This window comes from Tachyglossus aculeatus, chromosome 20 (assembly GCF_015852505.1).
Source record: "Tachyglossus aculeatus isolate mTacAcu1 chromosome 20, mTacAcu1.pri, whole genome shotgun sequence".
Taxonomy (NCBI): Eukaryota; Metazoa; Chordata; class Mammalia; order Monotremata; family Tachyglossidae; genus Tachyglossus; species Tachyglossus aculeatus.
Window position 1 is genome coordinate 19,248,331 of NC_052085.1, and position 23,566 is coordinate 19,271,896.

Here is a 23,566-nt window from a genome sequence, read left to right on the forward strand (position 1 = left end):
AAAATACACGCAGAAAGGAACAATCAGCACGAATCGGTGGGAAAACAACAATCCAGCGAGGTCCCCCACGGAAATGGCAAGGCCCTGCTCTGGGGGAGGAAATGAACTTTTTCACGCCAGAAGCGCTGAAATACACTTGGAAATATTTCAGACAGATGAACGGGCTTTTCTTCGTCGAGGAAGGCTTCGCCAACCGAGCTCACCGTTCTCGACTATCTATCATCTTGCTTATCACATTGCACTGTGTAACGGCGGGTCATCAGAGAAGCGGCGCGGCTTAGTGGATAGAGCCCGGGCCTGGGAGTTGGAGGGTCACGGGTTCTAATCCCGGCTCTGCCACACGTCTGCTGTGTGACCTTGGGCAAGTCACTTCAACTTCTCTGGCCCTCGGTTACCTCATCTGTAAAACGAGAGTTAAGGCTGCACGGTCCACGTGGAACTGCACTGTGTCCAACATCATCATCATCAATCGTATTTACTGAGCGCTTACTATGTGCAGAGCACTGTACTAAGCGCTTGGGAAGTACAAATTGGCAACATATAGAGACAGTCCCTACCCAACAGTGGGCTCACAGTCTAAAACAAATGAAAACAAAAGTGTGGGCTTTAAGCACAAGCCATCACCAACATCTCGGATTCAAGTTTTCTTTGTTCTCTTACTCTTAGAGAAACAGTGTGAAGTCCAGAAAGAGTGAGCCGATCCAATTTGCACATTGTTTTCTTAAACCAAGTAAGCTTGAGCTGCTGCGTGAGCATTTCACTGCTTCAAAATGTGTGTTCAGAATATTTGAAACATCTCTGTCATCAATTCTCAGGCTCCTCTGCATGATTAACTTGTATCTGCCCCACTGCTTGGCATATAGTAAGTGCTTAACAAGTACCATTAATTATTATTAACAGCTGGGCACAATTTCCCACTCCCGATGCTTATTACTCAGGACGGAGATGGCCTCTAAGATTCACCGGGTTTCAGTATCAGCGGTTCACAGGCATTACATAGGGGAAAAAAACTGTACCAATCTTTACGGTTTAATTATAGCAGTGAATTAAAATTCAGTTGTACTACAAAGCCCTCCACAAGACTCCAAACTGTTTCCAGGCATTGCTATGAGTAAATAGCCGAAATATCCTCAGAAAGTCATTCTGGTTTCCCTTCCTCTAGCGTCCAGTCAGAAAAATCACAATGATTATGAAAGAAGATTCCACTCTGGGAGAGACTGAGACTTCAAACTAAGGGGACTCAGACGAAATTACAGAAGTTGAAAATTTCTCCACTGGAAAGGAAAATACTGAAGAATTTAGTATTCCAAGTATTCCTCCTATCTGAATTCAAGGATCAGTCATTCCACCCCGGGAGAGATTGAGACGTCAAACTAAGGGGACTGAGACGAAATGACAGAAGTTGAAAATTTCTCCACTGGAAAGGAAAATACTGAAGAATTTAGTACTCCAAGTATTCCTCCTATCTGAATTCAAGGATCAATCATTCCACTCTGGGAGAGACTGAGACTTCAAACTAAGGGGACTGAGACGAATTGACAGAAGTTTAAAATTTCTCCTCTGGAAAGGAAAATACTGAAGAATTTAGTATTCCAAGTATTTCTCCTGTCTGAATTCAAGGATCACTCATTTCCACGGGCGACACACCACACCCTGTAGTCAAACTCACAGCATTCGGAGCCCCAATCTGACAAGACTGTAAATTGTATTCAAAGGCAGATAATTTACCTCGAAATCTGCTCTAATACCATTAGGAATGTAATCGTTCACTAAAAATGTGTTTGCTTTTTCTGTACTATGACATCCATTTGTTTGGCTTATTACTGTCTAATAGGACGCCTAGTTCCCCTGGCTTTTAAAAAAAAATATTTTGATTGATCTCTAAATGAAACAGCCTATTTGATTTGGGGAAACATTTCAGATACAACTAGCGGTGCCTCATGACGGTCTGTCTAGTAACCAATTTAAACTCTCGACAGTGAACCAGAAAAATGCAAAAATATAATCGTGCCTCATTTTTCGGGATCATAAAATCTCATTGATTGATAAAGGCAAATCAAAACAGCAAGTATTAAAATCAATACAAGTATTAACCATTTAAACTTAATTTTCCAAGGTCCCATTAAGTTACAAAAACGCTTTGTCAAAATCTGACAAAATCACCCCCGGTGACTGCGTTCTATGAGTTTTTCCCCAAATCTACAGCCTGTCTGGCGTCAGCCACCACTTCGGGGACTCGGACGGTCATATTGTTCATGGCTCTGGTCAAACAGATTTGGCAGCCCAAACGGGATCTGTTAAAAACAAACATATATACATGGCATTTATTTTACGGCAAAAAGGAGTACAATTAGAATTACCTTCTGTAGATTTCATTGAAGGGAGCTACGTTTTCATATCTCCTTAGCTCAGCCAGCTTCTGATTATCTGGGATAATGCGGGGCAGGGCTAGGATGGGTAACAAATTATTATTATAGTTACTATGCTATATTGTATTATGCTATATATGCTATATTATATTATGCTATATATGCTATATTATAATATGTATGCTACATTATATTATGCTATGTATGCTATATTATAATATGTATGCTACATTATATTATGCTATATATGCTATATTATAATATATATGCTATATTATGCTATAATACTATAATATAATTATTATGGTTACTATGAGAAGCAGCGTGGCTCAGTGGAAGGAGCCTGGGCTTTGGAGTCAGAGGTCAAAGGTTCAAATCCCGGCTCCGCCAACTGTCAGCTGTGTGACTTTGGGCAAGTCACTTCACTTCTCTGTGCCTCGCTTACCTCATCTGTAAAATGGGGATTAAAACTGTAAGCCCCCCCACCCCCCACCGTGGGACAACCTGATCACCTTGTAACCTCCCCAGCGCTTGGAAAAGTGCTTTGCACATAGTAAGCGCTTAACGATTATAATCATTTTTTTTATTATTATTATGCACTGAGTGTCAAGCACTCTAAGGGAATTAGGCTGGATACAATCCCTGCCCTACATGGGGGTCAAAGTCTCCATGAATAATCTAAAAAAAACCCCAGAAGCTTCTTTGAGCTGTGGTTTTCAATATTCCCTCTCCCTCTCCTTTTTCCTGGAGCCGAAGAGTCAAGCCGGCCTCATGGTTTGGTGTCACCCTCTGGAGAAATGGTAATTGAGAGGTTCTAGACTATGAGCCCATTGTTGGGCAGGGACCGTCTCTGTATGTCGCCAACTTGTACTTCCCAAGCGCTCAGTACAGTGCTCTGCACACAGTAAGTGCTCAATAAATACGGCTGAATGAATGAATGAAATGACATGGTTTAAGATACGGATAGGCCTCTGGTGATGTAAATAGTGGAATTTGAACTTAAAGTTCTCTCACTCCCCCTAATTCCACTCAGATCCTCTTCTCCCCCAAATCTCTGCACACAGAGTAGGGCAGGGTGGCTGTTGCCAATTTGTTGCCAATTTGTACTTCCCAAGCGCTTAGTACAGTGCTCTGCACATAGTAAGCGCTCAATAAATACGATTGATGATTATGATCATGAGTCAACAGCTGTAGGTTTCTCCTAATGGCTTTTACAGTGCCCCGGACAACTGCCCATTTTGAGCAGCGGTTTGAGCTCTGTTTTTGGACCGTCCATAAACTGAATAGCTTTTGAGTAACTGAGGGTTCGTGGCATCCCGGGGTGGCGATGAGGCCTGCAATTTGTAAATTCTTTGGAAAGGGCAGAGGACGTCCAAAGAGGAGTGGTTTGGCTGGCGACCATTTCCGTCCCTCTCATATTTGAAACATTCAATCCTTTTTCCAGCGCTTAGAACGGTGCTTGGCACATAGTAGGCGCTTAATAAATGCCATCAATATTATACATATATTTCCAAAATGAGGCAAAAATGTGGGAGACCAATAGGAAAGGAAGATGACTGCAACATATATTGCCATTATGGCTGACGGGCCCTAAAGACACACGGCAACCCATCGATGCCAACGAAGAGGCTGGCATAGGACAGACATTCTTTTCTCCCAAATAAATGGTGAGCACAAAAGTTTCACTTTGCTGGACGGAGTTTCTACATCGCTCGTCCACAGTCCTCTCTGGTGCAAGCCAGAAAGTTGCACCTTCTGCCAATCCTTGCACCTTCTGCCAATCCTTGAACTGGTCATCAAGAGAGGCACCTATGCCAACTTGGAGGACGGCAGCGGCACCCTTGGATCGACGATGCCACTTTTGGTTTGGACCGTTCATCTAGGAGACCCTCTGCTGCTAATCCGGGGCGACTCTCTCCTGGGCCGCTGGGCATAGCCCAGAAGAGTGGCATGTGTCTCTGGAGAGCCTCAGGGAGCTCTCCTAGGAAAAATATAAAATCTCCCCCGTCACCCCCGGGAGGCCAACGGCACTGCTCTTGTATGCTGACTCCTAACCCGTGTGAACGGCCGGGCTTTCAAATGATTTTAAAACTTTTCCTCCTCTCCGGAGTTCTCTTAGAGCCTTACGTGTCAGTCAGTCCATAGGCCAGATCAAGCATGTCATTCTCCTCGTCGGTGATGGCATCCAGCTTCTCATATATGTGGTTCTCGAAGATGAGGTGACAGGTCGAACAAGCCAGAGTACCTTCACAAGCCCCTAAAAAATAAAATAAAAAAAAAAAAGGACAAATGCGTCTAGCTTTACTTCTATTTATTCTGATGACTTGACACCTGTCCACATGTTTTGTTTTGTTGTCTGTCTCCCCCTTCTAGACTGCAAGCCCGTTGCCGGGTACGGACGGTCTCTATATGTTGCCGACTTGTACTTCCCAAGCGCTTAGTACAGTGCTTTGCACACAGTAAGTGCTCAATAAATACGATTGAATGAATGAATGAATGACACCAACTTTAAGGGCGGTTTCTGCGAGAGTGCCCAGCCGGCGTTTCCGAAATGGGCGTCAAGACCTGCGATGGCTGAGTGAACGATGGAAAATGGAGGCCCAGAGCAGGCCAGAATGCCTCCTCCAGATTAGGGCTCTGAGGGGTGGGGTAACAACAATAATAATAATAATAATGATGGCATTTATTAAGCGCTTACTACGTGCAAAGCACTGTTCTAAGCGCTGGGGAGGTGACAAGGTGATCAGGTTGTCCCACGGGGGGCTCACAGTCTTCATCCCCATTTTACAGGTGAGGGAACTGAGGCACAGAGAAGTGAAGTGACTCGCCCAAAGTCACACAGCTGACAATTGGCAGAGCTTTGTACGATAATAACAATAATAATAATAACAAATATTGGCCTATGGCCTACTTGCAGAGTCAGGACCGGAAACAGGATCTCCCGATTATCAGTCGCAAGCCAGATCTCCCGGTTATCAATCGGACCAACTGATGGCATAAAGTAAGCCCTTAAAAAATGTTATAGTAGGGATGAAAACAGATGTTACTAGATTTTCCTACTCTACTATGAGTTTTTTGGTAGAGAAAATAGACTATACCCATCCGGGGTACTCAACTTTTTCCAGACAGTTTTGAGTTTTGAAGCAGCAGCAAGTGCCCAGGCCTGAGAGTTAGGTGACCTGGGTTCTAATCCAGCTCTTGCCAATTGCTCGCTGTGTCACCTTGGAGAAGTCACTTAAATTCTCTGTGACTCAGTTCTCCTATTCTCCCTCCTATTTAGACTGCGGGCCCCTTGTGGGACAGGGACTGCATCCAAATCTACCCCATTGCTCAGAACAGTTTGACACTTAGTAAAAGCTTAACAAATACCTTTAAAAAAAAAAAAAAGCCGATGAGCAATGGAAGCAGGAGGAGTTCCAGCCATGCCACAGCCCGCTTATTGCAGAAGACCAAACCACTCAGTGACCGTGGCCAGAATTAGCTGCTCCAACCACAAATTACAGTCCAGAGCAACCGTGCGGTTCCTTGGGCAGGCAGCCGAGTGAAAGATGGTTTCAGCTGACGCGGAATTCGAGATACAGAGGAGATGGAGAGACTTCAGTAGGTGGTGGCGGTGATTTTTGGCACCCAAGATACCTCAGAATCGGGGGGAATCAAGGAACACTGGAGTGTTACAAGAGTCTATATCAAAAAGAGTAGCCTAAGAAGGGGGAAAAAACGGCTCATATTTGTGAGAAACATTCGACTTTGATACTGCTATTCCAGTCTCTCAAGTGCTTAGTCCAGTGGCTTGCACACATTTGGCCCTTGATCATCATCATCATCAATCGTATTTATTGAGCGCTTACTATGTGCAGAGCACTGTACTAAGCCCTTGTGAAGTACAAATTGGCAACATATAGAGACAGTCCCTACCCAACATTGGGCTCACAGTCTAAAAGGGGGAGACAGAGAACAAAACCAAACATACTAACAAAATAAAATAAATAGAATAGATATGTACAAGTTAAATAAATAGAGTAATAAATACGTACAAACATATATACATATATATACAGGTGCTGTGGGGAAGGGAAGGAGGTAAGATGGGGGGATGGAGAGGGGGATGAGGGGGAGAGGAAGGAAGGGGCTCGGTCTGGGAAGGCCTCCTGGAGGAGGTGAGCTCTCAGCAGGGCCTTGAAGGGAGGAAGAGAGCTAGCTTGGCGGAGGGGCAGAGGGAGGGCATTCCAGGCCCGGGGGATGATGTGGGCCGGGGGTCGATGGCGGGACAGGTGAGAGCGAGGGACGGTGAGGAGATTAGCGGTGGAGGAGCGGAGGGTGCGGGCTGGGTTGGAGAAGGAGAGAAGGGAGGGAAGGTAGGAGGGGGCCAGGTGATGGACAGCCTTGAAGCCCAGGGTGAGGAGTTTCTGCCTGATGCACAGATTGATTGGTAGCCACTTGATAATTAATAATAATAATAATGATGGCATTTATTAAGCGCTTACTATGTGCAAAGCACTGTTCTAAGCGCTGGGGAGGTTACAAGGTGATCGGGTTGTCCCACGGGGGGCTCACGGTCTTAATCCCCGTTTTCCAGATGAGGTAACTGAAGCCCAGAGAAGTGAAGTGACTTGCCCAAAGTCACACAGCTAAGTGGCGGAGCCAGGATTTGAACCCATGACCTCTGACTCCAGAGCCCGTACTCTTTCCACCGAGCCACGCTGCTTCTCATTGCAATCATCTACCCGACAGGCCTACAAACTTCACAACGTGATTTAAGTCCAAGTCCAGATGGCAGAATAGTAGCAGGCAGGAATGTTTCTTCAAGCTTTCATGGGTTTAGCACAGAAAAAGGGGAGTTTCTGGGGGAAGGACAGTTTCCCTACCCCAAGCCTCCTACTTAACGTGGAGCACAGTAATAATAATAATAATAATACTAATATTTAAGGGCTTACTATGTGTTGGGCACTGTTCTAAACGCTGGGGGGGAATGCAAGCAAATAATATTAATGTTGGTATTTGTTAAGCGCTTACTATGTGCCAAGCACTGTTCTAAACACTGGGGAGAATACAAGGTAATCAAGGTTGTCCCACGTGGGGCTCACAGTCTTCATCCCCAATTCACAGATGAGGTAACTGAGGCCCAGGGAAGTGAAGTGACTTGCTCAGGGTGACCCAGCAGACAAGTGGTGGGGGCAGGAATAGGACCCGTGACCTTCTGACTCCCAGTTGGCCACGGTTTCTGTCCCACGTGGGGCTCCCAGTCTTTATCCCCCTTTTACAGACGAGGTAACTGAGGCCCAGAGGAGTGAAGTGACTTGCCCAGGGTGACCCAGCAGACAAGTGGTGGAGCCAGGAATGGAACCCATGACCTTCTGACTCCCAGTTGGGCACGGTCTCTGTCCCATGTTGGGGTCACGGTCTTTATCCCCCTTTTACAGACGAGGTAACTGAGGCCCAGAGGAGTGAAGTGACTTGCCCAAGGTGACCCAGCAGACAAGTGGTGGAGCCAGGAATGGAACCCGCGACCTTCTGCCTCCCAGTTGGGCAGTCTCTGTCCCACGTGGGGCTCACCGTCTTCATCCCCAATTCACAGATGAGGAAACTGAGGCCCAGAGGAGTGAAGTGACTTGCCCAGGGTGACCCAGCAGACAAGTGGTGGAGCCAGGAATAGAACCCACGACCTTCTGGTTCTATCCTCTAGGCATTGTACATATTTATTACTCTATTTATTTATTTTACTTGTACATATCTATTCTATTTCATTTTGTAGTATGTTTGGTTTTGTCTCCCCCTTTTAGACTGTGAGCCCACTGTTGGGTAGGGACTGTCTCTAGATGTTGCCAATTTGTACTTCCCAAGCGCTTAGTACAGTGCTCTGTATACAGTAAGTGCTCAATAAATACGATTGATGATGATGATGATGCTGCTGCTTCTCTGTACAAAGTTCCATGCTTGGATTTGGTATTTTCCTTCTTTCTTTCCCCCCACCTTTACTTACAACCGGTACTTAAATCACTGCCCCCTTCTATACACCAATTCTGCAGAAGTGCCTCATTCCACAATGCCACAAAAAGCACAGCCAGGACACGGGAGGGCCGCACTGGCAGTACATTACTTCTCTTTTGACTGTGTTCTTGAGGGGAGTAGCAGTGGTAGTGACATTTACTGAGCACCCCCTTCGGGCAGGGCATTACACGAGGCGACTTCACCAGCTACTTGAGAAACAAACTTCACAAAGAAACTCTCCCCACTTCGCCTTCCCACTTTAGAGAAGCAGCGTGGTTCAGCGGAAAGAGCCCGGGCTTTGGAGTCAGAGGTCATGGGTTCAAATCCCAGCTCCGCCAATTGTCGGCTGGGTGACTTTGGGCAAGTCACTTCACTACTCTGGGCCTCAGTGACCTCCTCTGGAAAGTGGGGATCAAGACTGTGAGCCCCCCGAGGGACAACCGGATCACCTTGTACCCTCCCCAGCGCTTAGAACAGTGCTTTGCACATAGTAAGTGCTTAAGAAATGCCATCATTATTATTATCATTATTATCCGCTCCCCTGTGCCTAGCTACAGGACTCTAAAGGAATTGCCAAGAGAAAACTTAGTAAGGAAGCATAAACTATTTATTAAAACACACCCACACACATACACAAAAAAAGCAGTGTCCTTAGATACCATCTGATTTCCTGGAGCAAAAAACACTACATCAGTATGATTAAAAATTGCTTTTCTTTAATCAATTAATACATTACTAGTGGTCAGAGCCCTTCAACTTACACATTTTCTTTCAAGATTTATCAAGTGGGAGAGAAGGGGAAAGAGGGGAGAAGGGGGGGAGAGGGGAGGAGAGAAAGGGAGAGAAAGGGAGAGAAAGGGAGAGAGAGGGAGAGAGAGGGAGAGGGAGAGGAAGGGAGAGGAAGGGAGAGGAAGGGAGAGGAAGGGAGAGGAAGGGAGAGGAAGGGAGAGGAAGGGAGAGGAAGGGAGAGGAAGGGAGAGGAAGGGAGAGAAAGGGAGAGAAAGGGAGAGGAAGGGAGAGGAAGGGAGAGGAAGGGAGAGGAAGGGAGAGAAAGGGGAGGGGAAGGGAGAGAAAGGGAGAGAGAGGGAGGGAAAGGGAGGGAAAGGGAGGGAAAGGGAGGGAAAGGGAGGGAAAGGAAGAGAAGAAAGGGAAGGAAAGGGAGGGAAAGGGAGAGAAGAAAGGGAAGGAAAGGGAAGGAAAGGGAGAGAGAGGGAGAGGAAGGGAGAGAGAGAGGAAGGGAGAGAGAGAGGAAGGGAGAGAGAGAGGAAGGGAGTGGTAGGGAGGGAAAGGGAGAGAAAAGGAGAGAAAAGGAGAGAGAGGGAGAGAGAGGGAGAGAAAGGGAGAGAAAGGGAGAGAAAGGGAAAGGGAAAGAAAGGAAGAGAAAGGGAGAGAAAAGGAGAGAAAGGGAGAGAGAGGGAGAAAAAGGGAGAGGAAGGGAGAGAAAGGGAGAGAAAGAGAAAGGGAGAGAAAAGGAAAGAAAAGGAGAGAAAGGGAGAGAGGGCAGGCAAGCATACAACCCATTATGTAGATTTTTCTAAGTTCCTGAAGCTGTTATTTTGTACTGGTTCTGTCAAGTCATTGAAAGAGAAAACTCCAACTGCCCCCTAGCGATGAAATAAAGTTTGACAGCCCTTTCACTGCATTTCGCCATTAGGATTGTAATTTGATAAAATACTCTTAAACATCCACCTAACGTTAAATTACTATGCTCTCTCAGCCTCAACTGTGGCTTTTCATTAGGGTACGTTCTTCTTTGAATTCTTGAGAGGCAATCTGTCCTGCTATACTTAGGATGGATTCAATTATTATTAGAATTATCGATTATCAATTATTATTCAAGACAGATAATAATGGCATTTATTCATTCATTCAATTGTATTTATTGAGCACTTACTGTGTGTGCAAAGCACTGTTCTAAGCGCTGGGGAGGTTACAAGGTGATCAGGTTGTCCCACTGGAGGCTCACAGTCTTAAAACCCATTTTACAGATGAGGGAACTGAGGCACAGAGAAGTGAAGTGACTTGCCCAAAGTCACACAGCTGACAATTGGTGGAGGCGGAATTCGAACCCATGACCTCTGACTCCCAAGCCCGGGCTCTTTCCACTGAGCCACGCTGCTTCAATAATTATATGGATACAAGGTGTGGCCTCGGTGTGCAAAGAGCACGGGAGCCTGGGAGCCAGAAGACCTGGGTTCCTAATCCCAGCTTTGCCACTCACCCGTTGCGTGACCCTGGGCAAGTCATTTCACTTCTCTGTGCCTCTGTTTCCTCAGCCCCAGAATGAGAATTCATTCCCTGTTCTCCCTCTTACTTAGACTTTGGGGCTCACAGTCTCAGTCACCGCTATAAGTGGTCAGGAGCAGTTTCCTATAATAAATATATTTTAGGAATCAGTGAAATGATGATGATGGTATTTAAGTGCTTATTATGTGCCAGGCACTGTACTAAGTGCCGCGTTGGATACAATAATAATGATGGTTTTTGTTAAGCGCTTACTATGTGCCAAGCAGTATTCTAAGCGCTGGGGTAGTTACAGGGTAATCAGGTTGTCCCACTCAGGGGTCACAGTCTTAATCCCCATTTTACATATGGGGTGACTGAAACACAGAGAAGTGACTTGTTCAAAGTCACACAGCTGATAAGTGGTAGAGCCGGGATTAGAACCCACGACCTCCGAGTCCCAAGCCCGGGCTCTTTCCACTGAGCTACAAGCAAATTGAGTTTTGTGTATATATATCTATAATTTTATTTATTTACTTTGATGGTACTGACACCTGTATACTTGTTTGGTTGTCTGTCTCCTCCTTCTAGACTGTGAGCCCGCTGTTGGGTGGATTGTCTCTGTTGCTGAATTGTACTTTCCAAGCGCTTAGTACGGTGCTCTGCACACAGTAAGCGCTCAATAAATATGACAATGAATGGAGTTGGACACAGTCCCTGTCCCACGTGGGGTTCACGGTCTCAATCCCCATTTTACAGAAGAGGTAACAGGCACGAAGTGAAGTGACTTACCCAAGGTCACACAGCAGACAAGTAGCAGAGCAGGAATAGACCCAGGACCTTCTGACTTGGGGGAATTGGTCCCACAAATGTTGCTATAATATATACTCCAGAGGTCTTACTTATTAACTGCCCCCGGGTTACATCAAACTGAAATGCAACTTTCTTCAATTCACTCAGTTCTGCCTGATATTTGTTGTTTTAATGGATATTCTTGATTTTTAACTCCTTTCCTCCCAACATTTTGTGTGTGTGTGTGTCTCTTTTCTCTGAAACACTGCAAGGATGTCTTTCCCTTTCTTGACTCAGTCCCTAAAGATTTAGTCACTCCACAAACCACTTTTCAGCCCGGTTAGAGGTCATTTCATCCTCACTTCCAGGGGTTCTTTTACTCTCCTTGTTTCTAGCCATTAAATTCAATTAACGAGGGAGGCTATGAAGACGTAGTTTTAATCATGCCCTCGAAAGAGAGCCGATTTAAATAGGATGTGATTTGCGAGCGGACAAGGAAGCGGGGATGAGAGAGGCCGGGCGGTCCCAGGCAATTCCTTCGCACCGGTTTTCGGTCCCCGAGTCTTTGCGACTGGACCGAGGCACATCCGACCCTTGTGGCATCCCCCCATCGCTCAACGGGACGGAGACTGTACGGACACTGGTTAAGATAAGGGGGCCGGACTGACAAGGGGCGCAAATCTCAAATGGGGAGGTCAGAGGTCAAAGTCAACAGTTGGAACATCAATCGGAAATTCAAGAAGGTCGCAGAAGTCCACTGGCAAGGCTCAATTGATCTCTCGGGGCAGGGCACTGTCTGCCTTGAAGCTGTGACAATAATAATAATAATGATAATGGCATTTACTAAGCACTTACTATGTGCAAAGCACTGGGGAGGTTACAAGGTGACCAGGTTGTGCCACAGGGGGCTCACAGTCTTCATCCCCATTTTACAGGTGAGGGAACTGAGGCACAGAGAAGTGAGGTGGCTTGCCCAAGGTCATACAGCAGACAAGTGGTGGGAGCCAGGATTAGAACCCACGTCCTCTGACTCCCATGCCAGTGCTCTTTCCACTAAGCCAGGATGCTTCTCATACAAGAAGTATCTGAAGGAGTTCCTTTTGACTTGGAGCCATTCATCATGGAAAGTAAAGTTACATCAGCTGAAAATAAGGCATCTGGTTTCATTAATAACAATAATAATAATGATGGCATTTATTAAGCACTTACTATGTGCAAAGCACTATTCTAAGCACTGGGGAGGTTACAAGGTGATCAGGTTGTCCCACTGGGGGCTCACGGTCTTAATCCCCATTTTACAGATGAGGTAACGGAGGCACGGAGAAGTGACTTGCCCAAAGTCACCCAGCTGACAATTGTCAGAGCTGGGATTTGAACCCATGACCTCTGACTCCAAAGCCCGTGCTCTTTCCACTGAGCCTATCTCCTGATTGATAGGCTTCCTAAGCGAGGTGTTTCTGGCAGCTGAAGAGGAATCGGTTAAAGTCCTTACCAAATTATGTCAACAGGTATGGCTAACCATTCAACGGCCATCTGATTGGAAGGGATCAGTTTGTGTTCCAATACTGAAGAAAACAGATACAACTAAACGCGACAATTTATCGCAGTTTCCTTGCTCTCCCATCTCACGTTAATCTCACTCATGATTCATATTTACCTCTGGAGCTTTGGTATTCAGTTTATTGTATTCAAAAGGCCGTTTTAAAATCAAATATGAAAATATTCTAGGGGCTCAAGATAGTTAGAAAAGCTTTTCTCTAACCTTGCTCCAAAGAACATCTAAAAGTTGCACGCGGAAGCTTTTTCTGGTCAGCGATGAGAAATGAGTGCCAGCAGAGGAGGTTTTGAAACTTTGGGCAGGTGAATGTCACATGCATCTTTTCTGTACAGTCAGTTGCCATTTCACCAGTTAGAGGGGTAAGCTAGAACAGGACTTCTCTGGCTTTCCCGCTAAATTTAGACTGTAAGCCCCATGTGGGACAGGGACTGTATCCCAACTGATAAACTTGCATCTACTCCGGTTTGATGCCCAGTAAACACTTAATAAATACCATTAAAAAAAAATAATGCCTTTTCTGCTCCGCTTCTTCTGATGACTGCTTGGCTTCGTATATGCCTCGTGAAGTGCCAGCGGGCAGGGAATTTTTTTAAACCCACCTAGCTGAACAGAAATACAGACAGGTCTCTGACCTGATAAAATGTGATTCTCTCGCCTTTAGAAAATGAGGGGTTTTTTGTCCCTGTACATATCGCAATGCAAGTTGGTTAAAAAGAAAGTAGGTTTCCTTTTCCTATTTCAAAGCCTAGAGAAACTAGGAAATTATCTGCACTTCTACATTTAAAGATAATTTACTTACCAAATCCATCAATGTCTAGATTATTATTGACAACAACATCTAGCAAGGTATCACCAACTTCTCCTTTAGTTGTTAATTTGTCACCATCACGGTTTATAAAGTGGATGGTTATTTTATCTTCTGAGCTAAAAAAAAAAAAGAAAAATGCACTTTTAATATACTTTGCAATCTCACGCTTAAAGCATTTTCTGAGATATTTTTGGTGCTTCAGATTGAGTTCATTGTAGCCAGGGAATGTGTCTGTTATACTCTATTCTCCCAAGCATTTAGTACAGTGCTCTGCATGCAGTAAGTGCTCAAAGAATACAATTCGCCGATTCAGAAGGACCATGAACAACCTATTTGTGTGAGACCGAAAATTCTGAGATTTTTTTGATGATTCCTTTTCTCCTCTATCAAAATATTTCTCTTTCCTTCTAAACTTTACTATCTTCTCAATGAAGTCTTTTCTGATGAACTGCAATCTCCATTCAAAGGGCTGCTCCCATCTACTAAAAATTATATAAAGAAGCTGCAGATAGCTATCCCTCTTTCTTTGAAAGACTCATTTACCTGATACTAAAAATTACTGAAAAACAAAGTTCTGGGCTATTCACAGTATTTTCACTGTGAACCAATGGGCCTCGGTTCCATGAGTTCCATTCTAATCAAGAACTGAATTTGAGTTTTAGTGTTAATTTAAATTAAGACACCTGTGATCCAGACAGTGGATCTGGGGACCAAATCATCCATGTCCACAACTTAACTCTGGTCATCCATTTTTCAATTTCTTCCATCAGTGCTTGGTGAAGGACTAGGTGGGAGGGGGGAAGCACTGAAGAGAATAATGAAAGAGCACAGGCTTGGGAGTCAGAGGTCATGGGTTCTAATCTAGCTCCGCCACATCAGCTGTGTGACTCTGGGCAAGTCACAACTTCTCTGGGCCTCAGTTACCTCATCTGTAAAATGGGGATTAAGACTGCGAGCCCCATGTGGGACAACCTGATTACTTTGTATCTCCCCCAGCGCTTAGAACAGTGCCAGGCACATAGTAAGCCCTTAACAAATACCATAATTATTAGGGGGACTTTTTGTCCCAGGGAGTCGTGCGGACTTGGAATAGGTTGAGGACAGCTGGGGGATTTTCAAGGAGGAGTGGTCCACAATGTTTAGTAGCAAAGAAGGGTTGAGGCTAGGTGTCCAGGAAGGTGACAATGTCCTTCCCAGCATTCTTGGTTGCCACTATCCGAGAGGCTACATTGGACCAGAATGACCTTTAGCATGGCCACAGAGAGCCTCTCTCGTGTCTTCTGCCCAATCAATAATACGGCCCCTACGACAGGATGATGAACCCGGGAGCCATTGAATAAATATCGCATCACGCCAGGGTGGCAACCAAAACCGAGTTGTTTGCCACTAATTAGCCCCCTTGACGGTTTAAGAGCTACTTCTGCAGGCACAGAGCCCACCTCATTACAAGGCAATGAATCTGTTCCGGGATAACTGACAAAAGGAAATTTTAGCTCGCGATTGTTACATCTGCAGCTCGAGGGTCACTGATGGGAGTTGTCGGTTTGCTTATCGAAATTTACCGGGCCCTAATAAGACCTTAAAATAATCCCACAAATTAATCTAGCTCCTTGTGGGTAGGGAACGAATCCTGGGCTTCTGTGCTTATTACATTGCACTGCACTAAGTAGGTGCTCAAGAAATACTACCACCTGCTTTGTCTGCTACTTAGCCATACTGGAAATTGGGATTGGGGAGATTAGGGAGAGTAAGGAAGGATTGATCGACAACCCTAATGCTTGTTGAGCACCTTCCAGATGTGAAGTGTTGTATCAGTTGCTTGAAAAAAGGAGTTAAAAAGAAGTCAGCCTCTGCTCAGAGGGAGAGTCCAACACAGAAACCATTCGCAACCTAATATTAAATACTTAAACTTTAAAATGTAACACGGCAGGATTGCTCAGCGCAACCCAGCAATAATAATAATGATGGCATTTATTAAGCGCTTACTAAGCGCAAAGCACTGTTCTAAGCGCTGGAGAGGTTACAAGGTGATCAGGTTGTCCCGAGGGGGACTCACAGTCTTAATCCCCATTTTACAGATGAAGTAACTGAGGCCCAGAGAAGTTAAATGACTTGCCCAAAGTCACACAGCTGGCAATTGTCAGATGGAGCAATCCGCTCCTTCTCTCTAAATATTAAGGTACTTCAGAGGGTGGTCAGAGTCATTCCTCCCATATGGAGCAGGCAACCACCCTTCTCCTCCATCTCTGCTTTCTTTTCCAGCTTTCAACTGCCTCTCCTGCCACCATGCCTTTATTTATCTCTGCATATGCCAGTAATCCGCCTATCCACAATCCCCGGGGTTCTTGGCTAGTGAAACAATGTGTAACCCCAGGAAGTAGTAGTATTTGCTACTGGATGCAATGTACTGGACTAAGAGCTTGGGAAGCACAAAATAAGCACGCTCCCTTACCCACAGGGGGCTACCTACATTGAAATGAGAGAAACAAACATAAAAGTATTTACAGATTAATCAAAATAATTGAAAGTACAACTGAAGAAATCATCATCATCAATCGTATTCATTGAGCGCTTACTATGTGCAGAGCACTGTACTAAGTGCTTGGGAAGTACAAATTGGCAACATATAGAGACGGTCCCTACCCAACAGTGGGCTCACAGTCTAAAAGGGGGAGACAGAGAACAAAACCAGACATACTAACAAAATAAAATAAATAGAATAGATAGGTACAAGTAAAATAAATAGAGTAATAAATATGTACAAAAATATATACATATATGCAGGTATATCATCATCATCAATCGTATTTATTGAGCGCTTACTATGTGCAGAGCACTGTACTAAGCGCTTGGGAAGTACAAATTGGCAACATATAGAGACAGTCCCTACCCAACAGTGGGCTCACAGTCTAAAAGGGGGAGACAGAGAACAAAACCAAACATACTAACAAAATAAAATAAATAGAATAGATATGTACAAGGAAAATAAATAGAGTAATAAATATGTACAAAAATATATACATATATGCAGTTATATACATTGTAAGTGTTGCCGAAGAAAGTACAAACGGCTAGAGATTGTTTTACAGGATATGCCCAAAGTCACACAGCTGGCAATTGTCATATGGAGCAATCCACTCCATCCTTCTCTCTAAATATTAAGATACTTCAGAGGGTGGTCACAGTGTCATTCCTGTTAATTGGAGGTGCGTTTTTAGGAGAGCTCTGAACATTGGGTGGGCTGTGGTCTGTTGGACTTGAATTGGGGGAGATGGGGAGAGGTTTCAGGATGGGGAAGCGGGGTGAGCGAGGAGATGGAGCAGGAAAGTCGAGGGCCAGGGACGGTTAGGTTGGCTTGGGAGAAATAAAGAGAGCAACTGGGGAGTAGCAGGTGAAGAAAGCAGATAGGAAAGGGAAGATGAACTGGTGAAGAGACTTGAAATCAATTGCGAGGAGTTTTTGCTTGATGTGGAGGGAGACAGGATGCGGAGAGGAAGGAGGGATGTGCGTGCCACGTAACACTTCAGGAAGATGACCTTCACAACACACCCCCGGTAGACTGTTAGCTCTTTGTGGGCATGGAATGCATCTGTCTGTTGCATTATACTCTCCCAACTTGACTGGGAATTGACTGTGTGCCCCACGTGGGACAAGCCTTGTAACCTCCCCGGTGCTTAGAACAGTGCTTGGCACATAGTAAGCGCTTGATTGGGTAGGGGTCTCTATATGTTGCCCACCTGTACTTCCCAAGCGCTTAGTACACTGCTCTGCACACAGTAAGCGCTCTAATCTATATGATTGGGTAGGCGTCTCTATATGTTGACAACTTGTACTTCCCAAGCGCTTAGTACAGTGCTCTGCACACAGTAGGTGCTCGATAAATACGATTGAATGATTGAGGATTGACTGTGAACCCCACGTGGGACAACCTGATCACCTTGTAACCTCCCCAGCGCTTAGAACAGTGCTTGGCACATAGTAAATGCTTGACTGGGCAGGGACCGTCTCTATATGTTGCCAACTTGTACTTCCCAAGCTCTTAGTACAGTGCTCTGCACACAGTAAGCACTCAATAAAGACGACTGAATGAATGAATGATTGGGGATTGACTGTGAACCCCACGTGGGCCAACCTGATCACCTTGTAACCTCCCCAGCGCTTAGAACAGTGCTTGGCACATAGTAAGCGCATGATTGGGGATTGACTGCGAGCCCCACGTGGGACAACCTTGTAACCTCCCCAGCGCTTAGAACAGTGCTTGGCACATAGTAAGCGCATGATTGGGGATTGACTGCGAGCCCCACGTGGGACAACCTTGTAACCTCCCCAGCGCTTAGAACAGTGCTTGGCACAGAGTAAGCGCTTGACTGGGGACTGACTGTGAGCCCCACGTGGGACAACCTTGTAACCTCCCCAGCGCTTAGAACAGAGCTTGGCACATAGTAAGCACTTGATTGGGGATTGACTGTGGGACAACCTGATCACTTTGTAACCTCCCCAGCGTTTAAAACAGTGCTTGGCACATAGTAAACGCTTGACTGGGGATTGACTGTGAGCCCCACGTGGGACAACCTTGTAACCTCCCCAGCGCTTAGCACAGTGCTTGGCACAGACTAAGCGCTTGATTGGATAGGAGCTGTCTCTATATGTTGCCAACTTGTACTTCCCAAGCGCTTAGTACAGTGCTCTGCACACAGTAGGCGCTCAATAAATACGACTGAATGAGTGAATGATTGGGGATTGACTGTGAGCCCCACGTGGGCCAACCTGATCACCTTGTAACCTCCCCAGCGCTTACAACAGTGCTTGGCACATACTAAGCGCTTGATTGGGTAGGGACCGTCTCTATATGTTGCCAACTTGTACTTCCCAAGCGCTTAGTACAGTGCTCTGCACACAGGAAGCGCTCAATAAATACTGTCAGCTGTGTGACTTTGGGCAGGTCATTTTAACTTCTCTGGGCCTCAGTTCCCTCATCTGTCAAATGGGGATGAAGACTGTGAGCCCCCCGTGGGACCACCTGATCACCTTGTCACCTTCCCAGCGCTTAGAACAGTGCTTGGCACAGAGTAAGCGCTTAACAAATACCAACATAAAAATACGATTGAATGAATGAATGATTGGGGATTGACTGTGAGCCCCGCGTGGGACAACCTGGTAACCTCCCCAGCGCTTAGAACAGTGCTTGGCACATAGTAAGCGCTTAATAAATGTCATTATTATTACTACTGAGGAGAGAGGGGAGGAGGGGGCTTACCGGGCCCCGGCCGACGCGCTCAGCAGCCTCCTCGCCCCCGGGGAGGCGGCCCGGGACGGAAGGGAAAGGCGGCCATGGCAGGATGAGGAGAAGGAGGACAAAATGGAGGACGAAAAGGAGGACGAGAAGGCCGCCCTCAGCGGCCCCACCAGCCCCAACATGGCGGCCCTCACGCCGGCCATGGCCCGCCGGGCGCGAGGCCGCCCCCCTCAGTCAGCGCGCGCCCTCCCCCTCCGCCTCTGATTGGCCAAACCGGCCTGACGGACGCGGCCCCGCTGCGGCGCCATTGGCTGCTCCGCGAGGGCCCGCCCCCTCCGCATCCTGATTGGCCGAGGGCGCGGCTCCCGCGGGGAAGGCCCCGCCCACGATGGATTCTGATTGGGCGAGAGGCGCGACGGCCGCCGCGCCGCTTTCTGAGGGGGTGGAGGCCTCGGGTCAAGGCGGTCGCCTCATTCATTCATTCAGTCGTATTTATTATTCCGTGGACTGTTATTATTATGGCATTTTTTAAGCGCTTACTATGTTTAAAGCACTGTTCTAAGCGTTGGGGAGCATACAGAGTGATCAGGTTGTCCCACGTGGGGCTCACAGACTTAATCCCCATTTTACAGATGAGGGAACTGGGGCACAGAGAAGTCAAGTAACTTGCCCAAAGTCACACAGCTGACAAGTGGCGGAGGCGGGATTTGAACCCATGACCTCTGACTCCAAAACCCGTGCTCTTTCCACTGAGCCACGCTGCTTCTCTAATTATGTGGACTGTTATAATAATAATGTAATAATGATGGCATTTGTTAAGCGCCTACTAGGTGCAAAGCACTGTTCTAAGCGCTGGGGGGATACAAGGTGATCAGGTTGTCCCACATAGGGCTCACAGTCTTAATCCTCATTTTACAGATGAGGTAACTGAGGCTCAGAGAAGTTAAGTGACTTGCCCAAGGTCACACAGCAGACACGTGGCGGAGCTGGGATTCGAACCCATGACCTCTGACTCCAAAGCCCGGGCTCTTTCCACTGAGCCATGCTGCTTGTTGTTCTGTCTCCCCCTTCTAGACTGTGAGCCCACTGTTGGGTAGGGACCGTCTCTATGTGTACAATCAGTACATTTTCACAATTTAAATGGCCTTTCCAAGGGTGGTTTAGCAATAGGTTTACATTCTTCAACTGATAATTCCTTTGCTCCCATCACAAACTGTGTTTTCATGTCCTTCAGCACCAAGATGCTATTTAGTGGGCTCACACTTGACTGACCTCAGGCTCTGTACTTCTGATAGCACGTCAATGATATAACGGGCTTGCGACATGCACAAAACGAGTGGATTCAGTCAGTCATATTTATTGAGTGCTTACAGTGTGCAGAGCACTGTACTAAGCGCTTGGGAAGGACAAGTCGGCAACATAATCAATCGTATTTACTGAGCGCTTACTGTGTGCAGAGCACTGTACTAAGCACTTGGGAAGTACAAGTCGGCAACATAAGTGCTGGATCCACCCAGTGCTTGGTATAGTGCCTGGCACATAGTAAGCACTTAACAAATACCACAATCATTATTATTGTTATTATTATTATTAGCACCTGTATATATGTATATATGTTTGTACATATTTATTACTCTATTTATTTATTTATTTATTTTACTTGTACATAGCTATTCTATTTATTTTATTTTGTTAGTATGTTTGGTTTTGTTCTGTCTCCCCCTTTTAGACTGTGAGCCCACTGTTGGGTAGGGACTGTCTCTATATATTGCCAACTTGTACTTCCCAAGCGCTTAGTACAGTGCTCTGCACACAGTAAGCGCTCAATAAATACGATTGATTGATTGATTGATTATTATTTTTCCATTAGGCAACACTGCTTCTCAGTTGAGGTAATTAAGGTTTGTCTTGCCTTATGCTGTCAAGGCGTTTCCAACCCACAGTTACTCCATGGACACATCCCAGCGCTTAGAACAGTGCTTGGCACATAGTAAGTGCTTAACAAATACCCTTATTATTATTATATCACGCTCAGAACACCCCAAATCCATCTGCTATCGTTCTGGTAGTTGATCTATAGAGTTTTCTTGGTAAAAATACAGAAGTGGTTTACATTGCCTTCTACCGAATTAAGGTTTAGGTAGTCATAGTTTCAAAATGGAACGCAGAGAAGCAGTGTGGCTCAGTGGAAAGAGCCCAGGCTTTGGAGTCACAGGTCATGGGTTCAAATGCCGGCTCCGCCAATTGTCAGCTGTGTGACTTTGGACAAGTCACTTCACTTCTCTGGGCCTCAGTTACCTCATCTGGAAAATGGGGATGAAGACTGTGAGCCCCATGTGGGCCAACCAGATCACCTTGTAACCTCCCCAGCGCTTAGAACAGTGCTTTGCACATGGTAAGTGCTTAATAAATGCCATCATTATTATTATTATTAAATAAGAGAAACCTAATCAAAACCCTATGGCCCAGTGGGAAGATCAAGCGTCTGGGAGTCGGAAGAACTAGGTTCTTAGACCAGCTCTATTGCTTGCCTTGGGCAAGTCGGTTCCATTCTCTGTGCCTCAGTTTCCTCATAGGGATTCAATACCTGTTCTCCCTCTTACTCTGATGCTGAACCATATGTGGGCAAGGGGCTTGATTTTCTTCTACCTCAATGCTTGGCACACAGTGAGCGCTTTACAAATACCAAAACTGTTATTGACTTTTATTAAAAATCCAAACCAGAGTCAACATTTATATTTGCTTCCTCATTTTCCTGACTTCTTCATCTAAGAGACAAGCAGGGAAATCTTGACTAACTAACTGAGAAGGGATAATTTGGCTCGAACTGTTTGGATGAGAAGAACAATTTGTTTTTAACTAACTGTAATTGATATATACTGATTGTAATTGATATGCACCTCACCCTCATCTCTGAACGCAACAAAAAGTGTCTAATTCATTTTGAGGATAATCAGGTTGGAGACAGACTCTGTCCCTCATGCAGTTTAAGGTGGAGGGAGGAGGATTTAATCCCCATTTACAGATGAGGTAACTGAGGCAGAGAGAGAGTGAAAGAGAGGGAGAGAGATAAAAGGAAGGGAAAGTGAGGAGACCGGCCCTAAATATTGCTCTAATAGAATATTTTTAAGAGAGGGAAAATTGAGGGAGGCTGCAGAGAAAACCATATGGTAGTTGAGAGGCGAATATGAGTCTTCTTAGTGTTCAGTTGAAATCATGTTGATAACCTTGGTTTTGTGTATATGACAAATGTTATTTTGCCAAGGGACAAAGCATGCATGGACTTGTCCAAGGTCACAAAGAAGATAGTGGCAGGGCAGGAAAGGGAAACCAAGTCCTCTGAAGGCTTGTGCGCTTCCCACTATAATGGTCACGCCTGCTGGCGTCCCTTGACGATATAAAATTTTCAGATCAAGCTCACTGTTATAGTGATGCCTCCCAACTCTTTGGTCACGACACTTTATCTCAGTATATCACTATAGTTTCTCTAATGAAAACCAAGGTTATCGATATGATTTCAGCTGAATACTAAGAAGACTCGTGCTTGCATCTTTCGTTCATTCAGCTGCATTTATTGGGCGCTTACTGCGTGCAGAGCACCGTATTAAGCGCTTGGGAGAGTACAACACAACAGTTAACAGACATTCCCGGCCCACAACGAGCTTACATTCTAGAGGGGAGACAGGCATAATATAAATAAATTACAGATATGTACACAAGTGCCGTGGGGCTGGGAGAGGAGCTGAATAAAGGGAGCAAGGTTAGAATTAAAGGAGTGAAGTGTGAGGGGTGGGTTGTATAGCTATAATTCTATTTATTCTGACTGTTTTGACACCTGTCTCCATGTTTTGTTTTGCTGTCTGTCTCCCCTTTCTAGACCATGAGCCTGTTGTTGGGTAGGGACCGTCTCTATATGTTGCCGACTCGTACTTCCCAAGCGCTTAATACAGCGCTTTGCACACAGTAAGCGCCCAATAAATACGACTGAATGAATGAATCTCTCCCAGAACGCCCCACCTCCATCTGCGATCCTTCTAATAGTGTATCCATAGAGCTTTCTTGGTAAAAATGCAGAAGTGGTTTACCACTGCCTCCTTCCACGGTCAACTTGAGTCTCTGCCCATCTACGATCCTTCTAATAGTGTATCCATAGAGTTTTTTGGTAAAAATACAGAAGAGGTTTACCAAGGCCTCCTTCCACGCAGTCAACTTGAGTCTCTGCCCATCTGTGATCCTTCTAATAGTGTATCCATAGAGTTTTCTTGGTAAAAATACAGAAAAGGTTTACCAAGGCCTACTTCCACGCAGTCAACTTGAGTCTCTGCCCATCTGCTATCCTTCTAATAGTGTATCCATAGAGTTTTCTTGGTAAAAATACAGAAGAGGCTTACCAAGGCCTCCTTCCACGCAGTCAACTTGAGTCTCTGCCCATCTGCGATCCTTCTAATAGTGTATCCATAGAGTTTTTTTGGTAAAAATACAGAAGTGGTGTACCACTGCCTCCTTCCGCGCAGTCAACTTGAGTCTCTGCCCATCTACGATCCTTCTAATAGTGTATCCATAGAGTTTTCTTGGTAAAAATACAGAAGTGG

The 23,566-nt window shown here is 45.6% G+C and overlaps 1 protein-coding gene across 1 annotated transcript; it reads right to left on the reverse strand.

Annotated features, from left to right (window-relative positions):
- Nucleotides 1-538: 538 nt before the first annotated feature.
- On the reverse strand, nucleotides 539-19,177 carry FDX1 (ferredoxin 1). Its single transcript, XM_038761812.1, has 4 exons — nucleotides 18,996-19,177; nucleotides 13,730-13,854; nucleotides 4,497-4,626; nucleotides 539-2,294 (listed from the first exon to the last, which is right to left on the reverse strand). Exons 1-4 carry the CDS (start codon nucleotides 19,175-19,177, stop codon nucleotides 2,180-2,182), a joined length of 552 nt encoding a protein of 183 aa, XP_038617740.1. The 3' UTR covers nucleotides 539-2,179.
- Nucleotides 19,178-23,566: the final 4,389 nt, after the last annotated feature.

What these genes read in the sequence shown, in the direction of transcription:
- FDX1 (XM_038761812.1), bottom strand. Translation starts at nt 19,177, where the DNA reads ATGGCCGGCGTGAGGGCCGCCATGTTGGGGCTGGTGGGGCCGCTGAGG. An exon ending in AGCGCGTCGGCCGGGGCCCG is followed by an intron (nt 13,855 to 18,995) that starts GTAAGCCCCCTC and finishes TTTTTTTTTTAG; the next exon opens with CTCAGAAGATAAAATAACCA. An exon ending in GCCTATGGACTGACTGACAC is followed by an intron (nt 2,295 to 4,496) that starts GTAAGGCTCTAA and finishes TGTTTTTAACAG; the next exon opens with ATCCCGTTTGGGCTGCCAAA.